The 21,985-nt window shown below is 29.0% G+C and overlaps 1 protein-coding gene and 1 non-coding gene across 2 annotated transcripts in view; both read right to left on the reverse strand.

Moving 5' to 3' along the window:
* Positions 1-12,532: 12,532 nt before the first annotated feature.
* LOC135928927 (uncharacterized) overlaps positions 12,533-21,985 on the reverse strand; it is a 69,150-nt gene continuing 59,697 nt past the window's right edge. The window contains exons 7-14 of the mRNA XM_065465377.1: positions 19,002-20,780; positions 18,241-18,480; positions 15,727-15,877; positions 15,495-15,646; positions 14,969-15,262; positions 14,591-14,736; positions 14,203-14,358; positions 12,533-13,105 (exon numbers count right to left, since the gene is read on the reverse strand). Of these exons, the coding sequence (XP_065321449.1) occupies positions 12,913-13,105; positions 14,203-14,358; positions 14,591-14,736; positions 14,969-15,262; positions 15,495-15,646; positions 15,727-15,877; positions 18,241-18,480; positions 19,002-20,780 (3,111 nt within the window). The 3' untranslated portion in view covers positions 12,533-12,912. The remainder of the gene's footprint in view (positions 13,106-14,202; positions 14,359-14,590; positions 14,737-14,968; positions 15,263-15,494; positions 15,647-15,726; positions 15,878-18,240; positions 18,481-19,001; positions 20,781-21,985) is intronic.
* Trnap-ugg (transfer RNA proline (anticodon UGG)) lies at positions 13,658-13,729 on the reverse strand. Its single transcript has one exon. It is a non-coding gene; the product is annotated as a tRNA-Pro (tRNA).

The following is a 21,985-nucleotide window of genomic DNA, read 5'->3' on the forward strand; positions in this document are numbered from 1 at the left end:
CGTGCCTATCATTTTAATGCACAATTTATAATCAGTTTCTTCTGGTCAATGGAACTAAATTTATTATTACATATTTGTTTCAAAATATAATTGAGGCTGATTTGTTTCTGATATATTTCTAAGAACTAAAGTTCCTATTCCAAGAATAACCTTAATTCCAAATGATTCTAACTTATCATTCTCTTTTAAGTGCCGTAAATTTCCTGTTGGACCTGCTTTTGTAATGACAATTACAAGCTCAGTGTCAAATGTTGCAGTTGGCTACTATTTACCCCAACCAGCCTTTTACATGGTAAATTATATGTTGCTTACCTTAATTTTTTCCTCATAAAACCTTAAGATCATAACTAATGATCACACAAGCATTACATACAACGTGGTATATCATGAACCTCTATCCGATTTCTCTTCTTATACAACTTAATCATTAGGTTAAATATCCATCATACGATGATAATATAGTTTTTATTTAAATAATATATTATATGCTATTTCTTATATATTCGATTTGATTAAATTTTTATAGGTATAGTAATGACCACTATTCCAAAAAGAAAGTAGGTGTAATATAAGTTAGAAAGAAAATTTTTCAAAGGAAATTACCCAAAAATTAAGAACAAATTCTATCATTTTTATAGATATAAAGTTTCCCATGTCTTTAATCCCTCTTGATTATATTTCCGCAGCTGTTTATATCCCATGAAATATTTTTTTGACAGTTTTATTCCTAAGTTTATTTTTCCCACATTTTTTTGCGCAATTACCCCTCAAAATAAAAATTTTTCATAAGATTTTTTTACAAAGAAGATTTTTGATTAAATTTTACATAAATTTCCAAACCTTTATAAGTAAATCTTTCATGATAAAATCATAATAAATTTTTTAAAAAATGATTTTGATCTTCTTTAAAAAATCTTAAATTTCTGTAATCCTATCCTCGCAGTTACATTTTTATTAAATTATTTATTTTAACATTAGATCATGTAATATTAAAATGTTTTAAAGGAAATTATTTGTATTTTCTTAAAAGTTTTTTATATGAATGTAATAATAAATGATCCTATTAATAAAAATTAATGTACCATTTTTAATTAATTATTAAGATTATTATTTTGAATTTATAAAACCGTAAAAATATAGTGGGAAAAAAATATAAATCAATTAAACACATATTTTAATAGGAATATGATATTGTTTTATATTTAAAAAAACAAATTGCGTATTATAACAACAACACATAAGCAACATTATAAATTAATATAAATGATATCAACTCCTTTTCATATGACATATTGTGTTATTGTTATTTATAGTATAAATCAGATATATATATTTAAAACATAATAATAAATCATATACATAATATTGGCTACGTCTTGTTTGATTTAAAGTTAATTTCACGAGCGTTTTGGAGATTAAAAGCTCATAATATTCAATTAGGACAGAACATAGATATATTGAAGAAGGGAGAGGGATTATTAGAAATTTGCATGTTATCTTAAATAATATTTTAAGCTAATAAAAATTTTCCCCTAGCACACCTCCACCCTCTTTCCTATTAATAATTTTCAAGGAGTAAATCTTTCATAACACAGAGGCAGGCCATACTATCTTTTAGTTAACTACATAAGCTTCAATGGCAGTCTTCTTTCCCAAGTAGCTTCAATCTATTAATCCCCCCCCCCCTTGGCAAAATTCTGGGATAGCTAATGGCGACATAAACATAGTCAAATAATTTAGTAATCAATTTAATATAAAATATAGTATAATTATTGGATTTGTTATAAGTATGCCTTTAATAATTTTTTTTAAATATTAAATATCGTATTCGATGTAGAATTTTGTAAAGCAACCGTCTCAAAAAATAGCTTTCTTTCAATTTTGAACCACTAGGAGAATAGACCGTAATTCTTTACCCAGAATTCATTCATAAAAATAATTTATTCTTAAATTATCATTCCAGTTTTGATAAGGTGGCTATTTTCAATATATATACATATATATTTTTCTTCCATTTATTGGGTAAAGAGATCTCTCACAAGTTTCCTGAAGTTATCGTTGAAAACAAGGAAGATGTAAAAAGTTAGGCAAGTGTTAGCTATGTCCAACACATTAGTTAATATTATATAATCCCTAAATTTGCAATTCAAATCATTAAGAGAACAACTATATTTATTATATAGAGAATTTAATATAGCCTGAGGCATTTCGCACAAAAAAAACTGAATGACTATAGATATTTGGGTCAAAGTTGCTCTATATTCCTCGGGGCTTAATTTAATATTGTTACTATCAATGGGGCGTTTAGAAATGAGAGCCTTATTATTTGAGTTATTGTTATTATTATTAATAATGCTATTTTTATTAGTTTGGGATAATTCTTTCATCCTTTTCTTGTTCAAAAAATAGGCTCTGTGAGAAACGACTATGAAGTAACTCAATACGGCTATGAATAACATGGGTAATCCCACCATAAGTATCTCGCGTATGCTCTCTATTATAATAAACATTTTCATATTAGATATCTTGGTCCCGCCTTGCATCAAGTACCCACTGTAAACATTGATATATGGATTACCAGGGTGTATATATAAGATCGAAGAATGATTTCTTAAAGATTTACCCTGAAGTTTTGAATAAGTAGTAATATTTAGAGTGAGCCAATGTTCTATGGAGTCATTCAACGACGCGTTGTAATACAAATAATTTTTAATGACGATGAAATCTATGTAAGATGTCCTATACCAAAATATCGCCGTACTCTGAGTGATAACGGAAATCAGGAATATGACTACTAAACCTATCTTGCCATTCTTTGGTGTACAAAGTGATTTGTATCTTAATGGTATTTTTAAAGCTATGAATCTATCCACCGTCATACCCAATATGATTCCAATAGATACTTTTGAAAGGATATTTCGCAAAGGAAATTCCAGGTTACTCATGAAGATATTGTAATATTTGGATCTCCAAAATGGCGATTGGTAATAGGCTCCCCAGAAATATAGTAAAGGCCAGGGAATGAGCGTCAAGCAAAATGTGAAATTGACAGCCGATAGCATTTCGGCGTAAAACATAGTGAGGGTCGTCTTGATCGGGATCTTATTTCTATTCTTAATCTTCAGGGTGAACAAATTAATTTTGAAGATTTTTCCCAAATACAGATTAATTGGGAAGTAGCGTTCCCCATTATTCATTCCGATAGACATTTCAGTGCTATAATTTGTAAAAGATATTTCACTTCTTCCATCTCTCCTTGCATCTTCAAATTCTTTATTAGAGTTATTCATTGATTTAACCTCCATAAAATCATCAGTGGCGCATATTTTTTCTGTAGATTTAGTAGAGGGATGTTGAACGTAAGAAGATTTTTCTTTGACAATATTGCGAATCTTGGTTTCACTCCTGCAAATTTTTTTCCTGGAATGATTGTAACTTAAATACATGATAAGGTTTCCTACCAACCCTAGAACAGTTAAAATTAAAGCAACATAACAGAATCCCACTCTCTCTGAACCAGTGATAAAAAAACCTGAAACTATATTTAATTTGCCCATTTAAAATAAAAATTTGTATTAAATTATATTAACTAAAAATGTAAAATTATTTCTAAAAAAAATTGTAAAATTGGAGACCTAATTATATTATTTTTTAAAAAAAATTTGATTATAAAAAATTAACTTTTTCAAACGTATTTATTATCTAAATTATTTTTCGTATTTTATTTTAATAAATTTTCCCTTGTATCTGTTAATGCATTAGTTTCAATTTTTATTTAATTAATATACTCATTAATATTTTTTTTATTTTTTTTAAAAAGAGAGGGAAAATTATATTAAATTAGATACTAAAATAAAAAAGGGAAACCAACAATAATATGATCTCCGTGATATACTGTTATAAAAAAAAATGATACTCCCAAAACAAGAATCATTAACAATGGCGATATCATATGCAGATTTATGGATTATTAAAGATTTTTAATAACCATAAGTAAAACTTTTAGTCTCCTTGATTAATAAATTTTGAGCTTTTTCTTAAACCTTTAAACCCGTTATGTAAAAATAATTAGGATTTTTCATTAGATATATCCTGGGTTTCAGAAAAATGCGCTGTCAAAAAATTTTTCAAAAAATGACAAAACAAAATTTTTAGAACTTAATTAAAATGTAAACTTATTTTAAATAAATTCCTATTCATATTACAGATGCTAATCAGTTAATATGTTTTTATGGAGCATCTTGACTTGAGAATTTCTTTAATTTATTTCGAAGTTTGAATTATTTTTTAATATAAAGTATACTAGTGTAATAGTATAATAGTCCCCACAAATTGAGCATACGCTGCGTTGCAAACGAAAATGCATTTCGAATTGTATCGTTCTAATTGGTCAAATTAGCGCCTGGGGTCAGAAACCATTTAAACTGGTTGGACTTTTTCATTACTTTTTTAATCATTCATTTTGCACGTTGGTCTATAACTCATTCTTAAAGAGAACCTCTTTTTTTCGCAAGAAAGCTACCCAGATAAGAATAATTAAGGAGAGAGCAATACAAATATGTTCCTAGTTTTTTAATTATATGTATACAAATATTAAATAAACGAAAAAGAACTGGCATTCTAATTCATATTAGAGATCTGCAAAGTTAGGCCCGGCCCGCTCGGGCCTAATTCTATTTAAAATAATCGGGTTCGGGCCGGGCCAAATATTTTAAAAAAATTCAGGCCGGGTCGGACCTTGGATATTTTTTTGAATATATTCAAATTTATCAATTTTATATTGAATTTTTTATGTAAAATAAAAATATTTGATTTTATTTATTGAAACTTGAGTAATTATAAAGATTAATTTCTATATTTAAATAAATTCGGGCCGGACTAGGTCGGTAAATTTTTTTAAAAAAATTTCGGGTTCGAGCCGAGCCGAGCCGGCAAAACATTTTAAAAAAATTTCGGAGATTTATTTCAAAGTAGGTTTTTACATCGCATGTCCTTTACCACCCCCCCCCCCTCCTCTATAATTGAGCTAGATCAAAGAATCTAGAGGGATAATGGCATTCAAAAAATATATTTATCCGCTTTCATTTGATGCCTTTGTCGGATATTTCTTGCAAAAAAAAATAGTAATAATTTCTGAGCGATATATTATGTAAGAAATTCAATTTTGAAAAAAATGAAAGATCTTTAAATTGTTTTAATTTCTGAGTAAATTAAGGGGAAAAAAATAGTATATGTTGAAGCACTAACCTACATATTGTAATTAAGCATTATATATTGGCTTAAACTTCAGAATTAGTGCTTGGCAAAGTTTTGATAACTTCGTGCTTAATACTACGTCTTAATATTCAATCCAGATTCCTAACAAGTATTTTGAAAATATAATTAATAAAGTAAAACGAAAAGATAAATAAATATCTATAATGATCGTAAAATCGTAAGATTCAAAAATATTTTGAAATTGGGGAAATCCTTTTTCACAATTCGATAAATACAGCTAATATAACTCAATTTTTGATTTAATGTGACAAAACTGATTGATGAATTTATAAATATTAACTTCATATATTTCGCCAGTAAGGAAAAAGGTTTTATTATTGAACTATGCATATATTAATAAAGCCTGAGTTCCTTGCCGCTATTCTTAATAAGACTTCGAGGAAAAGCATAAGACAGGATAAAAAAATCGTTTTATTAATAAATTTTATAAACCAAAGTTCATTAATCATTAGATAAATTTATTAAGGTTAAAAGAAAATTAAAAACTCCAAATGTATCAAACTTGTACCAATTTTTTTTTTAAATATTCGATATTGTACACGTAATAATTTATAGGCGAAATAGTTTCCGCTACATTTTCCTCACGATAATGATTTCATTATAAAATTTTGGCGGTTTAATTTGCTATAAATTTCTCTATAACGAATTCGCTTCAAAGGTTTCGCGATAAAAGCTTCACTGAATTGATATGGAACCAAATCTCAATTCTATAATTCCTATCTATAGCTAACAAAATGGCGATTTTCTGGGAAATCGGGTAGATTAAAGTTTTATGCTAAAGTTTTTTATCAAAAAATATCTTTATAAAATGTATTTAACAAATTTATTATTAAGCCAAAAAAAAAACTGAATCTATTTTCTCTCTTAAAATGACAGATTTCTCATTTTGATGAAAATTAAATGCTATATAAAAAAAAAATAGTTTTTAAATGTTTTTTTTTAACTTTGATCATTAATATTATCACTCTCCATTAAAAAATTTTTTTGGTATTATTATGTGTGTCAAAATATGAATGAGTGATTGTATTTATAACAAAGAAAAAAATTTTTACGGGACAGATTTAGTAGCATCGTTTAGAAAACTAGTTAAACGCGTTAATAATATATCATTTTTCTACTTTAACTTTCATTTATAATTTTAATTACAAATCAATTTTTATATTAATTTTGTCAAATGCAAAATGATTGGCATAGGAAACTGTTCTCTCGACATTTAGGCGCGAGAACATTTATGAGCGTGATTATTTAGCTTGGTCGATTGGGCGCGATTTGACGCATCATAATTGGGCGTATGAAAATTCGGCGCGAACTATCTTTTGCTAAAAAAAAATTATATTGCAATTATGGAGTAAGAATTCAATTTTTGAAAAACGTAAAATCTAAAAAGGATTGTTTGTTTATAGTATTATAAAATATTGAATATAATATAACGAGTATAAATATTAACCCCCATTCGGGTAAAATAATATGAAACCATAGAAATTTTAAAATTAAATAAATTTTCAATCAATCTAATATACAAACAACTTATATTTATTATTTGAAATAAGAATTAATCCAATATGACATTGATTTTTTAAAATATACCAATGTTAAAAATAAAAAAAGGATAAAATATTGTTTTTAAAGATTATTAGTTTAAATGATTAAACCCAGAGATTGAATAAATTTCCAAAAGTTTTGAGCTGAATACCTTTGAAACGCACAAAGTTGAAGATAAAATTTTTAAATTTTATTATTAAAGATTTTGAATGCATATAGAATCACAAAAGATTATATAGAAAAAAAATTTAAAATTTGATCAATTTTTTTAAAGACCATTTTAAACTCTTATAAAGACAAAATTGGAAGTGCCAATTAGAGGTCTGCATTGGGCGGGGTTTCGGCCGGGCGGATGGCGGGTAAAAAATTAACGAGATTGGCAGGCGGGCGGGTTAAGAAATTTAAACAATGGGCGAGCGGGTTAAGGAAATTTAAAATTTTTGTTCAAAAACAAACTAAAAAATAATTGTTTAAATGTTCTATAACAATATTTCTTTTTTTTGTACCACAATAAAACTTTTTTCTTAGAATAAATAAACATTTTGTCTATTAAAAATTTCTTTTTATGGGAATGTAATAAAACTTTTCTCTTAAAATTCCCTTTTTTTGGGTTTGCAATCTGCATTTGGTTTCACTTTTATTTAAAAGATCTCACTCGAGGAAGAGGATATACTTCAAACGGATATCCTACTTTGTGGTGGAAACGACAAGAGATTTGCCAAAGCTATCAAGATTAGCAAAAAAAATATTGGCAATTCCTGCAACTAGTGCTTCTTCCGAACGCGGATTTAGCATTGATGGAAGATTTTTAGAACAAAGAAGAACGTGTTTGAATCCAGAGAATGTCGATTCATTATTATTTTTGCATTATTAATTACATATAATATTAATTTTACATTTATATATTTTTTTATAAATATTCAATTTGATCAAATAAATTGTCCATAATTTTACATTGATTATTTTTATACTTATACTAATTTCCTAAATTATAAAATTTTTGTAGAATTATAACGCTGAAATATTTTTATTGGATGCTTAAAAAAAATGAAAGAATGACCATAATTAAATTTTATAAGCGGGCTTGGGTTAAATTTTTTTATAAATAATGGGCGGGCGGGTAAAAATTGTTAGACTAATGGGCGGGCGGGCGGGCGGGTAAGGAATTTTAGACAAATGGGCGGGGCGGGCGCGTATATATGTGTTACCAGCCGATTTGTATTGAATGACACTTCAAATGCATGAATGAAACACCAGTCTAGGCATAATGCCACTCAGTGGCGTAGCTAGGAATTTTTCTTAGAGGGGGTCCATATATATAAAAGCCTGGCGACGGGTCTTCGGCCCTTTTTCCCGGCCTTCGGCTGGGTTAATCTTACAAATCATAACCATATCTTCTATAATATATAATAAATATATTTTTTAAATGCATCAATAATATGTTATTATAATTTAGTAGATTATTCTCAATTACTTTATAATAATACTATCCAGAATAATTTCAATAGTAATATAATATCCTTCCACAAACATCAAAACCAGAAAAATATAATTCATATAAAATCACTTTTAAGTCTTTTGAACGTATAATCTAGATAAAAGATTTAGCTCTGGGAGGGGTCCAAACCCGAAAACCATCCCCGTAGCTACGCCACTGATGCCACTTACTTTAAAAAAAAATATTTTAATTATGTTTCATTTATATTATATAAAAATAAACCTTTTAGGTATAAAAAATTATCAGCATATTTTTTTTTACATGTGAAAGGGTTAACTCGAGATAAATATTTTTTCTTAAAGCAATCACAAATTAAAATTTGATTTTACAAAATCCATAAATCGAATTTTAGTGTTATATAATTGAGACATAATAATTTTTCTTCAAATAAATGCTTTTAATTATATTTTGGCTGTATCTTATCATATCTCAATTACTTTCTACTTAACATGGCAAATAACTACTATAAAGGGCAGTCTCTGTTGATTGGTATAATTCGAGGCCGAATCCAAAGTATTTCGTACGTAATTTCAAGACAAGTTGATTTTTTAAGTTCAAACTCGGATTGATCTAAAACCTCTAGGTATAAGCTAAATCAACCTATTTCCAAAAATTTAATTTTCTTACTGGTTTTAAATATACTTGTTTAATATTACCTGAGTTGTTAAAGAGAGTGTACCGCTACATTTTTCAAAAAAAGAAACTGGAGCGCTGATATTTCTTAAAACCTGGGAGCTAGAGCAGCTACTTCCTTCTCATTCCTTTGCTCTTTTAATTTTATTTAATCAAGTGTTTAAAAAAATAATTTTAATTGATATATTTGTTTGAATACAATAAAAATGATTTTAAATTTATGAAACTAATTTATTATATAGGAGAGACCAAGATAAAACGATTGGTATTTTGCATTTTTTACCATAACATTTTAAACATGAGCAAATTATAGATTTATATATAGCCAAATCCCTCATCTACAAGATAAATAAAAGGTGTAGCTCTCTACCGATTATACTTCATAAGTTGTGATTAATAATGTGAAGTGTACTATTCGTCATTTTACCTCATTACCCAGAATAAAATAGCTAAGCAACAGGGTAAAATGGTTAATTTGAAATTGAACTAGCTATAATTGCTATTCTTTGTCTATATCATTGAAGAAGGATAAGGCGTTAGTGCCAAAAGAAGCTAGCGTTGTAGCAATTATTGATAAGTATAAATGTTTGGGTGGTAAAACAGAATAGTTTGGCAGATTTATTTCGTTCTGCATAGGCAAATGCATAATGGTTTAAGTTGGAGGGTGCGAGTGGATCTACACAGGAAAATCCCTGGTTAGTCATTTACCTCTCTTTAATAGAATCTTGGATAAATCAACAGGATATTTGCCATCTGTGTCGACTCAATAGTGTATGAAATTCCAACAGATTTCAAGGCATGAAATATGGTGTCATTACATTATGTATATTTTAGAAAACTACCTCTACATCGTTTGCAATGTAGGGAGTGGCGACCTTTTGGTCAACAAGAATCTAACAAAGTGAGCATAAGTATGATATAATCATATCGCAATTAAATCTGAATCCGATTGCATGCCCTATTGTTTGTAAGTAGTAAATCAAGATCACTTAAAGAGATGGCTCTAAGAAATTCATAACAGTTTCCCAATAAATTTAAAAAGAGAATAAAATGTTCCACAGGTTGACTTCTCGATTTAAGAAATGCAAAGGAGTTGCTAACCAAAAGTAATCCTAATCTCTCTGAAATGACGTTGAAAAAAGATCGACTAGGGAAGAGGACCTGTAAAGATCGATGGCCTGAAAGAATGGAGAATCTGGGTAAGTCGTTATTTACTATGGTTTGGTCACTTGATACATATGAAGATACTGATGAAGAGTAAGGAAAGTGATGGTATTCCTATTTTATTCCACCTGCTTCGGTCCGAAGAATTATTAGAATTACAAGGTAATACTTTAGCAGGAAAAAAGACTGATATGCCTGGAGATGCAGTAAGATTTTATATATTTTTAGATCCTTTGAAGTATTTGCATAAATGTAGTGAAGGTGTCTTCATCGCCTAAGAGTGACCGTAGATGTCTGAAATATTTTTATCTCGGTTAAACCTTAATTCAATATGAACATTGTTGTTCAGTATTCACTCAAAAGATTTATTCCCTAGACCTATGTTTTCATAGGATCTTATCATGCCTATTGCATTAACAAGGTAGGGCCAGCCGGCTATTATTCCATCAATATACCAAAACCTTAAATTAAGCTTGCGTTGAGCATTGATGTCTTCTGTCATTTTCTTAATTCCAAGACATAGGATTGGTCTAAGAATTTTTTTGAAGGGATAGGCATTTAAGGGGGTAGGATGAATATATTGGGGGGGGGGGGGTATCTATCATTAGAATAAATAGGGCAAAATGCATTGCTGAAAAAATAATATTCATATTATATACCTATTATATGTTGCTCAACATCGATCACTCTATATGATTAAAACTTTCTGCCTTCCTTTTAAATGAAATTAAATGGGTTAGACATTCTCCGCAGTCATTCATGCCAAACAATATACTAAAATAATGTTTGTTTTTTTATACTTAAATTTATGTTCTAAAAAATAACTTACAATCACAATATTTTGATAGTTGGTCGTAGATCATTAATAATTTAGTTTATTTTTAAAATTTATGAAAAGAGTACCATTATAATTAACAAGGTGAATAAATAATGTGGCAATATCGGCTCTAAAGGCGGCGGAAATTTTTTTAGGGAGGTAATTCACCAATTAGTTCGTTCCTATTCTTTGGTTAGAGCGGGAATTAGAAAAATTAATAACTCTATTAACATTTCTAATATCACTTTAATCCACTTTGTCTCTTATTTTGGATACAGAGCCCAGGATTTCATCAAAACATTCAGCCAAAAAATGCGCTTAATTTCTGATGATCCTCAGGTTTTTATAAATGTTAACGAATATCCATGGAAATATGTAGGCGATGCCGGCACCTTCTCGCGTTTTTTTAAATCAAATATTTATTCTTTTTTTATAGCTTATATGGTATCTTATATTAAATTTTAATCGTTTTAAATTAAAATAAAAAGGTAAAAAATAAATAAAAAAAATTATCGCTTTATTTTAATGAAAGGAAAAACATTATTTCCTAGTATTAACCCAGTCCAGAAGACTTAGAGAGATTTTTTAAGCTCGAGCCCGGCCAAAATTTTAGGACTTGAGACCAACTTCAGCCCGAATTGCAAAATTCTATATGACATCAAATATTATATCTTTCCAGAGGTACTTGCGTTACAAATTTTTTGAAGGATCACGTAAAAAGGATCAATGGGGTATAAAGTGAAATTTATTCATTTTTTTGTTATTATTGAAATTTGATATTTGTATATTTCAAAAAAGACTACTAAAAGAACAAAAATATATTTATCAAATACATTTAAAAAAAACATTATTCATTATTGATAAAATATTTTATTTTATTTATATTCATCTAATCCTTAGAAATTACAAACACGGGAGCTCGTGCAAAAAAGAATATACTGTCCAAAAATATCATTAAATCATAAATTTTATCTTTCTATAAACTCTTTAAAAATTGATGGATGAGGAGGGACAATTTTATAAGAAATCTTTAAGAAAAAAATATATGAATAAATATAGTGATGATTAAGACATTGTTTTTTACATCTAAAAAATATTTTTTTGATAAAATTCTAAATTTTCCTGGTTTTGGTTAAAAAAAATGTAAAAAAAATAAATAAATAATTGAGTATCTTATATTCTGAAAATTTAATAATATGGTCGCCAAAATGATAATTAACTGAAGAAGAATAAATTTTAATAAAAAAGATTATAAAATATTATATTATTCCTAAACTAAAACTTACAAAATTAAATAAAATATAAAAAAATTAAAAGGTAGTTTTTTATGGTTACTAAATTGGAATTTTTTTTTGCTTATTACAAAAAAATAAACATTGATTTAAAATTTATAATCAATTAAAGTACACAGAATTACAATGCTAAAATACACAATAAATTTTAGGAATATGTATATTTTTTAAAAAAAAATTGAATACATATAAATGGATATAATAAGGTATAATGAATGAGCAAGTTCTTATTTTTTAAATAAAGAGAAAAATGATTTAAAAGTCATTATACTTTTATTACTAGTAAATGTATGATCCAATTGGTGTAACAAATGTATCATTTAGTAACGTTGCCATATTTGGGATTTTATATAAATAATACTCTGATTATTCGATTATTTTAACAACTATATATACCAAAAAATTTTTAATTTATAAAAAAAATAGAAATATTTTAATGCAAACCCAGTTAACGTTCATGTAAAGGTTATTAACCAACATATTTAGGCTTGTTAACAAAATATATCATCAAAAAAGTAGGAATATATTGTGATTCACATTTACCATGTAAAAAGAATGGACAATAAGAATTTTAATACATTGATGCTCTAAGTTAATATAATACATAGCTTCTTCTTAAAAAAGAAAAATATGAATGATAAATATAACATATATCCGGCTGAGGCCAGAGAATGGAATTGGAAAGATTTTCAAGTTGGAGGTTTCCCGTAGGGGTAATTAAGCACGAAATTGAGGGATCTTTTGAAATTGTTCGTATTGTTGCAGCATGATGGCTGAAAGACGTAAAAATAGGCTGAGAGAAGCGCTAGGGTTAGCATAGCGAAAGCAAAGTATCTCCAAAAATTTTTGTCATTCAATTTGTGAAACGAGGATCTGGGACTTCTTCAATTAACAAATATATATATAAATTTAATTTGAAGTAGGATAGAAAATTATATAAAGGAAAAATAAAAAATTTATCCTCCTGCGATAATTGAGAAATCTCTCAATTTTTAAACTATTTACTGAAGAGCTATTTTAAAAAATATGAGTAATGACATCGATTGCAAACTGGAATGATTGGGAATTGTAATGAAGTTTCTATTTTCAATTGATACAGGAGTCAGCATATAAAATAATTTTCATGCAATGATTTAATAATAGTAGCAACTGGCAAGAAATATCATTACCTGGGTGGTGGAAGCCATAAAGGATTAGTAAATGACGGTTTCATTTAAAGAATTTACTTATATTTTATTTAATATAAATCGCAATGCTTTAAATTTTAGCCTGATTTATCAATATATAATTAATTTTTAAATAGAATTTCATGACAATTGTAGAAAATAGAGTAATATTTTTTTAAAAAAAGAAGCAAACAAAACAACGTTTGTTTACCTACCATTCCCTTTTCCAAAACAAACAAATAATACAAAATCGAAATTTAAAAAAATTGGGCCCGTCCGGGATTTGAACCCGGGACCTCTCGCACCCAAAGCGAGAATCATACCCCTAGACCAACGAGCCACTGATAAGATAATATGATTTAATCGGCAATATTTGTAATTAAAATTTTTTTTTTTATTATTAAAAAAAAATTATAATTATAGAATTAGTGTTTGTTTTAAAATTTACAGCAATTCAAAGGCGAGAGAAAACACAAGTAGTCCATGGGGAACTGGTTTGTTATATTTAATTTCTAATTTTTTATTTCTGCACTGAATAAATAATCATTAGGTAATCAGATATATTTTTTACCCAGGTTTGTTATAAAATAAAATAGCAAAACAAAACACTAAAAATAAAATAAACGAAAGAAAGATTTTAATGGCGTTCAAAATAATATAATTTTTTTCTGAAAAAAAAGAGGCAAAAATCTTTTTATTCCTAGAGCACTTATATTTCCCCGGACTGGGCCTAAAATTATTTTGAAAGTTTGCTATGTATGGAGATCGAAGGGGAAGGGGTAACTATAAAACAAAATATATTCTAATTATTACATTAAATCATGGGTATCGGTGTTTGTATCCCTGGTGGAAATGGTTTTTGGGTTAGACCTTCTATGAATCAAATTAATCAAGCTATCACTGTGACTGGTCCTGGAGGGAGTGAGATCCTCTTTAATCGATTGCAAGTTGATAATGCGATCTGTCAATCTTGATTAATAAAAAAAATGATTGCTTGAAATTAAAATCAGCAACTAATAACCTTCTAAGATTGTTATGATAAAAGCTTAATTATTTTAAATAATTTTGAAGATAAAAAATAATATGTAACTATTTTAAAGCTAAGAATGCCAATCATAACTTTTAACCCATTCTAAGGATTTCAATTTATCATGAGGCTTCCAAAAAACAGAAAAAAATTATTCGAGTTCGAATTATTTACTTTTTGATTAAATCGTTGCTAGATTCCATAAAACTTTCCATCCCTATATGCTTAGTACTCTCAACAAGACCATTCGGCGAACACAAAACATCGTCACCGCTGTGACGCAATAGATTATTTATAGCTTGTTGAGCGTTCGGCAATCGCTTTTGAATGAATGGATATTTACATTATTTTTTTAAAATTTCAATAAAATTGCAAAATATTTTGGAACGACGATTTGTGAAATAAGATCCTTTAAATAACATTATTATTATATCACAAGGATAGTTTCTAGCTTTATGTTTCCTTAATGTTAAATATAATATAAAATTGAATTATTAATAAAGTTCTCAATAAGATATAGTCTTAATATTATGTGTATTAATAAATATCCACCGAAAATTCGATTTGGTAAGCGGCATTAGAGCTCTCGTCGTTCCTGGAATTATTAATTATATCCATTCCTTCCTTAGTGACACCCTCCTTCATGATGTTAAGCTTGTAATGCAGCTGTTGCCATTTATCGTGCAGCAAAAAGGTCTTATTTTTGTCCTGCAAATTTAATCTTTTGCAAGATTTCTTCTTGGAAGAAGATGTAAGATGACTATTTTCTGACATCTCGGGGTATATGTTTTCGATCACCGTTTTGAGGAAATATATATGGGTCCGGCATATAGATATCAGGTTGGGCTAAAAAAAACAAAAATTAATATTTGAGAAAGATGTGTTGGGGGGGGGGGAGATTTTAAACAAATTTAATTATTTTTTATAGTAAATAATTGTTGCTAGAAGTGATAAAATCCAAAGCGATTTCTTAGAAAGAGCTTGATTAAATTTTTTTTTATTAACACTAGATATTATTTACATATTTTTGCAGAATAAAAATTTATATTAATGATAAAAAAAAATTGAAAGTTCTCACCAAATCGTCTAATTTTGCTTTATTAGTAGCGACGTCGATGACCTCTTTAACTCTCTTACTTTCTTCCAATTTGTTCCCAATGTTCCCTTCAAAACTACCGTCCAATCGATCCCGAACTTCTGAAATATTGAGGTGTTTCCCATCACTGCCGCCTTTTAAATTTTAAAAGATATGAGATATATGTTGAATTTACCATCAACAATAATAATAATAGAAGAGAGTTTGATATTACTGAGTTTTTGATAAGCATTTTGGGCTCTTTTGAGGTCCTTTTTGGAGATAACGAGAAGGGATTTTAGGTCTTCGATATCACTATCAGAATCGAACACGACGGCCAGGGCTGAATCGGCGTTCGAGGAAGATCTTTGAGATTGAGTTTTGTTCTGAGCGATTAATTTTATGGGGAGAAAATTAAATAAAGCTTTTTTAGTCACATATTATCCATTTTCCAGGGTGTATTTTAAATCATTTATTTTTATAAAAATTCAAAAAATCAAATTATTCCTACAAAACCTTATATTTTATATGACCAAAGCTTTTAATGTAGTAATTTATGCAGAAATTTGTTTAGTCATATCTGATATCTTTAAAGAAATAGGTTTTTATAAATACAAAAACAAGCATAATTAAGGATAATGAAGGAATATGGTATTATTACAAATTCTGATATTGGAAATACACAATGCGCATATACTTATTCAGAGATCTGCGAGGTACCATTTGCAAATAAAAATTTTCGGCCCGACTCTGATTTTTATTAAATATATTACTTATTTATAATTTTTATAGCTAATTATGGCGATTCAAAATATTCGGTTTTAAAATATAAGACCTGGCCGGGTATTTATAAAAAAATTTTTTTGATTAAAATACGTACACGGGCTGCAGTTCTCTGCTTAATATACTTCTAATGATTTTGATGTAGGTGTAAAGTGACAAAATATTAAATATTTTATAAATAATAATGCTACTGCTCTAAAGGATCCTAGTGAGGATAGACAGATCGCACAAATAGATCCAAGGATATAAGTGAATATTATGTAAAATTTGAAAAAAATATCGACAAAATTATTTATCCCAGAAGTGATAAATGTCAGCCTCAAACCATCTTTTAAATATACTAATTTCTATCACAAAATCATTGAATGTATTGCAAAAAAAATCACAATTGAATGGCACACCTGGTATTAATAATTAAATACCAAACCAAAATAAGAAACATTTAGTAATATAATGTTTTCACCTTGGACTAGAAAAAGCTGGAAAATTAGTTTTTCCATTAAATATTTTAATAAAAAAATCTTATTCTTTATTGGTGAAATTCACACTTTAAAAAATTTGAATTATTAAGTGTTACAAATATAAGAACGAATAAATTGTTGAAAAAAAAATTAATATTATAATAAATTCTAAGCTTAGGAAACGACACTAAAAATTTTTTTCAATTTATTCAATAAAATAGTTAAATTTCAAGTATTTTGCTTGTAGTTAAATATCATGAATTGTAAGTAATGAATTTTAATTATTATAATATTTAGAAATTGATTTAAATCTATAATTTTTATTTCCACATCCCTACCTTTTTCAAACAGGTTTTCTCGTAGTCTAATTATAGAATTAAAAAATGACGACACTAAGCAAGAAAGGCTACCGTGGCTAAAAAAAACTATATGGTTTTAAGAAGTAAACATGAAATAAGGAGGGTTGTTATATGAGTTACAAAATTTTTTATAAAATTAGAACAAATTGATGTGAGTTAAAGTTGGCATTTTATTGTCCACAAAAATTAAAAATAAATAAAATATATTAAAAATTGTGCATCAGAACAATATATCACATTCATTCACTTATCGTATTTCCTATCTCCATTTTTTGGACCCTTATAAATATATCTAGTAAAATATTATTCAAATTAATTGTTCGACTTATCAATATATTAGGTGCTATTCAATCAAATTAAAAGCAAAAAAAGATACACACAATATTTAAAATATAATACACTTTTTAAGAGAAAACTTTATTTTAGATGAGTATGAGTTTATCTCTCTTTTTCTCTGTACCAAATTCAGGCAATTACGTACGTTGCCAGGGAAAGAACGTGCGCTGATTGGTATTTGTATAAAAGACTATTTAAAATCACAAGAGGAACAGGAAATAAGAGAATTACCATCAATCCGTCAACTTGAAATCGTGGTGATTAAGACTCACTCATTTTACGACGAATAGGTAGATAAGAATTTACCATACCCTAAGCGAAATTTATTTTTGAAAGAAATCCGGACGGAAAATTTTTAAAAAAACCCCGGGCCGAGCTGAGAATTTTTTATTAAATCTTGGACGGGCCATGCATATGGTTAACTCTACAAATCTCTGATATTTATTCAAAAAATAGATAAAATTAAACCAAAATTAATTAAAAAATGTTTTCAAAAGAAAAATATAATCCAATAGATATCCCTGTATGGTGTCAAAAAGTTTAAAAACACTTATTGGCATTCCCGGTGCCCATTCCTTTGTTTATACAACTTTTTTTTCAATCAATGGCTTAGTTCAAACTAAACGAAATGAATTTGATTTTGCCTCTCAACCCAAAAATAATAAAACATGCGAAATATGATTTCACAAAATGGTGAAAATAAGATTTCACAAAATGTTTGTCATTATTTCGCTACCAAGTCAAAAAAGAAAAACTATCACAAAATTTTCAAATAAAAACAAGGCATTTTTTTTATTTTATTCGACCAACTTTGATTCTTTGGCAAAAATTTTGGATGAATCTGGTAGTAATAATATCTCTAGGAGTATCGAATGATATCCTTCCGCTGTCGTCGCTATAGTCCCCTTCGTTGTTATAATCTATGGAACCTTGTGGAAGTCCTTCGACCGCGATTGATTGACGATAATTCGGGTTGACGACCTCATTATTCGTGGCATCTTTCAAAGCAGAAGGGTGTTCGTCTTCGTCGGTCGGAGAATATAAGGGAGCCTAGTTTGAAATTATTTATTGTTTTGCAATACTTAACACTAGCGTGATGAGGTCATTATTTAACTTACTTATATATTATAGTATTCATGACAAAATATATTATAGCTCAAAAAAAGGAGAATTATATAACGGGTATTCAATTAAATTTGAGAAAAAAAATTTTAAATCCCAAAATTGTAACTTCATTTTAATATTTAAATGCCTAATTTCATTTAGTTTAACTCATTTATGTAAAGGCTATTGTTGGTCTATTATTTTATAATAAGGATGTATAGTTAATAGACCATTTAAAGCTCCCCCCTCCCTTTTGATAAAATCACCAATTCCTATAATTATATATTAACAAAAGGATAGATATACAATGGGGCAATCTCTACATGGTATATTATATATTAAAATATAATATATATCGCGGGCTTCCGAAAGTCCTAATGGGCTGGGTCGAAGTTTTGAAACATGTTTTGATAGCTGATAATAAGGCAGATTAACATCCTTTCTTATTTAAAATAAGATAAAAAAACCTGGTAAGGGTCCCACATGGACTCGCTCGTGCTAGTCAGCGAACCACTATCCTGTGGACGGCAGTGCCGTTGCTTCTTGTCAGTCGCGAATCGTCCGCAACTGTAATAAGGAGAAGCGGCGGCGTCTTCAAAACTGTAAAACTTATCATCTCTTCCTCCGTAATAACTTGTTCCGCTACTGTTGTTATCGCTATGTAGGTGAGAGGAGCTTGGTTTAAATAATGAAGATAAACCTGCGGCAGGGATCGACGAATGAGTGTGGTCGGAAAGTATCATATTTATATTTTTACCAGGCGAATCACCGGTGGGGCAGGGGTTGTTCGTATTAGTCGCCAATACCGATAGTTGGTCATGGCTGTCGACCCAATCCGGGTTAGACATGGTGAAATCGTGACGCTGGAAAGAAAGGTGAGATGAGGAGGAAGATGAAGCGGGTGGGTAAGAGGTGGAGTTGTTGATAGTAGTGAGAAGCGAGGGGTCGTACCATTTGTCATTATTGGTGGAACCGGCTCCTCCTTTGCTGGTCGTTTTACTGGTCATGCTGTTCTGTTTGGGAAAAATATTTTCATCGTTACAACTGGTGGTTGTATTGTTTAAGTTTTCATGGTCAACTTTATTAACCCATTTTTGGTTACGGTTGTGATCGGGCGAAAAAATATGGGGGGTAGTATTGAGGCGTTTGGAATTGTCCTTATCTCGGCGCAAGGCAGGCTCGAGTAATTGGCTGGCGATCTTTTGGGGCAACGAGAGGGACAGACAGTCATCCGAGTAAGATAGACGTTGTGGCCTCTTCCCCCTTCTCTTCTTGTACGAGTTTCTGTTTTTGTTAATGTCTCTGAAGACCTTGCCCCCCGTTGTTTCCTTTCCTTCAATTTTCAAATTCTCGAACGAACTTGCGTCATTATCGTGGTACCTTTTCTCTTCGATGTTAGACTTCCTGAGACGACTCCGACAACTTTCTTCTTCGACACGTCTCTCCTCTAACCTATGAGTAAGTTCGTGGACGCGGGACGTGAAGAGATCCGCTTCACCGTAAGAATCAGTATCAAATGCGGCGGGCGAATAATGAGTTGGTCGCTCAAAATTGTAATTTTTGCGATCGAATCCGTAATTTTTAGGTTGAAAATCGGGATCGTCGTTGTTATAATAGCTCTGATATCGACGATAAGTGCTGGTAATATCAGGGAAATATGTCGAGCACCTATAATTCAAAACCGGTTCCGTGTAATATCGGTATTCGCTGGGTTTTGATCGGTATTTATAGTCATAACCGACGGGTAATAAGCGTGTGGTCTGTCGGGAGGTTGTTACGTTTTTGGTGAATGTGGTAGTGCTGGTAGTAGTGACGAAGGCCTGACTATCGTCAGAATCATCGTAAGCCTTTTTGGGAGAGGGGGATGTCACTCTAGCTTTTAACTTGTATTCTGTTTCCCCGTCGTTTTTCTCCTTCTTTTTTGGAGTAATGTATCCCCTTCGGTTCACATTTGTATCAATCGAATGGTTGTTTTTGTCTCTATCAATGTTACCCACCCCATCTTTGTCGTCCCTTGACTTGTATCCGCTTCTATCAACTTTCATTTCGGTATGAGACGGAATGTTATCAGTAATTTTCTCGTATTCTTCGGGGAAGAAAGGTATAATATCGTCTTCGGTGTTGCTAAGATCGGTAGTCGATAGAAATCCGTTATGGACGAAATTCAAGTTTTTATCGAGTGGATATTCAGATGTGACAAGATTTTCGTGTGTCTTTGAGGGCGAAGAAGCAATTGGGGAAGGGATCTTAATTATTTTATTTATTTTTTTGAATTATAAGAGAATACGATTATGATAAATTCTGATATTTATGGATAAGTAATGATAAAAAAAATTGGTTTAATTTCTTATTACAATTATTAGTTATTAGAGGAATCCTATAATAATAAGGACTTGTTTACGGTCTTTTAAAAACTTAATTAAAGGTCAAAATGAAAATAAAAATATTTTTTTTTAACAAAAATATAAAATCATAATTATGGCTCTACTAAATCGCTTTAATATTTTGGCAAAATTTTTTTTTATTATTTTAAAATAATTTACAAGTTTGAATAATAAAAACTTATAAAAATATTTATAATAGATAAATATAATGTGTAAAATCGATAAAGAATAGTATAATTATAATATATACGAGAAAGAAAAAGATCAATACTTTTGAATTTTAATTTGATAAATATGATGATTATTTTATTATTAAAAAGTTTATAAACAATTTTCGCACAAAGTTTCTCAATAGATAGATTGACCTTCGCATTTCTTTTTATATTGTGATATTAACTTAAATAATACCAAAAAAAATTTGTTGGAACACATTCAACTAATTGTATGATTTTTTTATGCGTTTATACGTGGCTAGGTAATTTTTAAGGAAAGCGTAAAAAAAATTTGTCTCGCTGTCAGTAGATCCAAAAATCTGATGTTGGGATATTGAAAAGGCTCACCTGTTAGATTTTTAGAACCATTTTGATTCAGTATTTGCAATCGGAGTTAGGACATCGGTCATTGGTTTAAATATTTGTAATTTGAATTGTGAATATTTATCAAATATTTAAACATAAAAGATATTTCATAATAATAAATGTATGGTAATAATTACGAGTATTTAAAAGTTATATAAAATTTAGTTTGAAGGTATTTTCTATATTTCTCCGCCAGTGTATATTTTTAACACTTCTAAGCAAAAATAAATATCAAGGCAATTTTAAACGAGCTGAGAAAAATTTCCCGACAAATAATATCTTTATAGAAACCTTCTATAAAATTAATTATAGCTCCTTTTTGGGAACTTAACTAAATAATGAGCCTGATATTTTATTTTTTTGAATTCCGGTGGGATATTTTGAAGGCCTGGTTCGCTAAAATTGGTCCAGGATTCAGTCAGGTCTTTGAAATGGGCGCAGCTAGCCATGACTTCCAGTTTCACCAAGGAGATTCCAAAGAACAGCGAA

The sequence above is a fragment of the Gordionus sp. m RMFG-2023 genome, chromosome 4, assembly GCF_954871325.1.
Source record: "Gordionus sp. m RMFG-2023 chromosome 4, tfGorSpeb1-WG-v2, whole genome shotgun sequence".
NCBI lineage: Eukaryota > Metazoa > Nematomorpha > Gordioida > Chordodea > Parachordodidae > Gordionus > Gordionus sp. m RMFG-2023.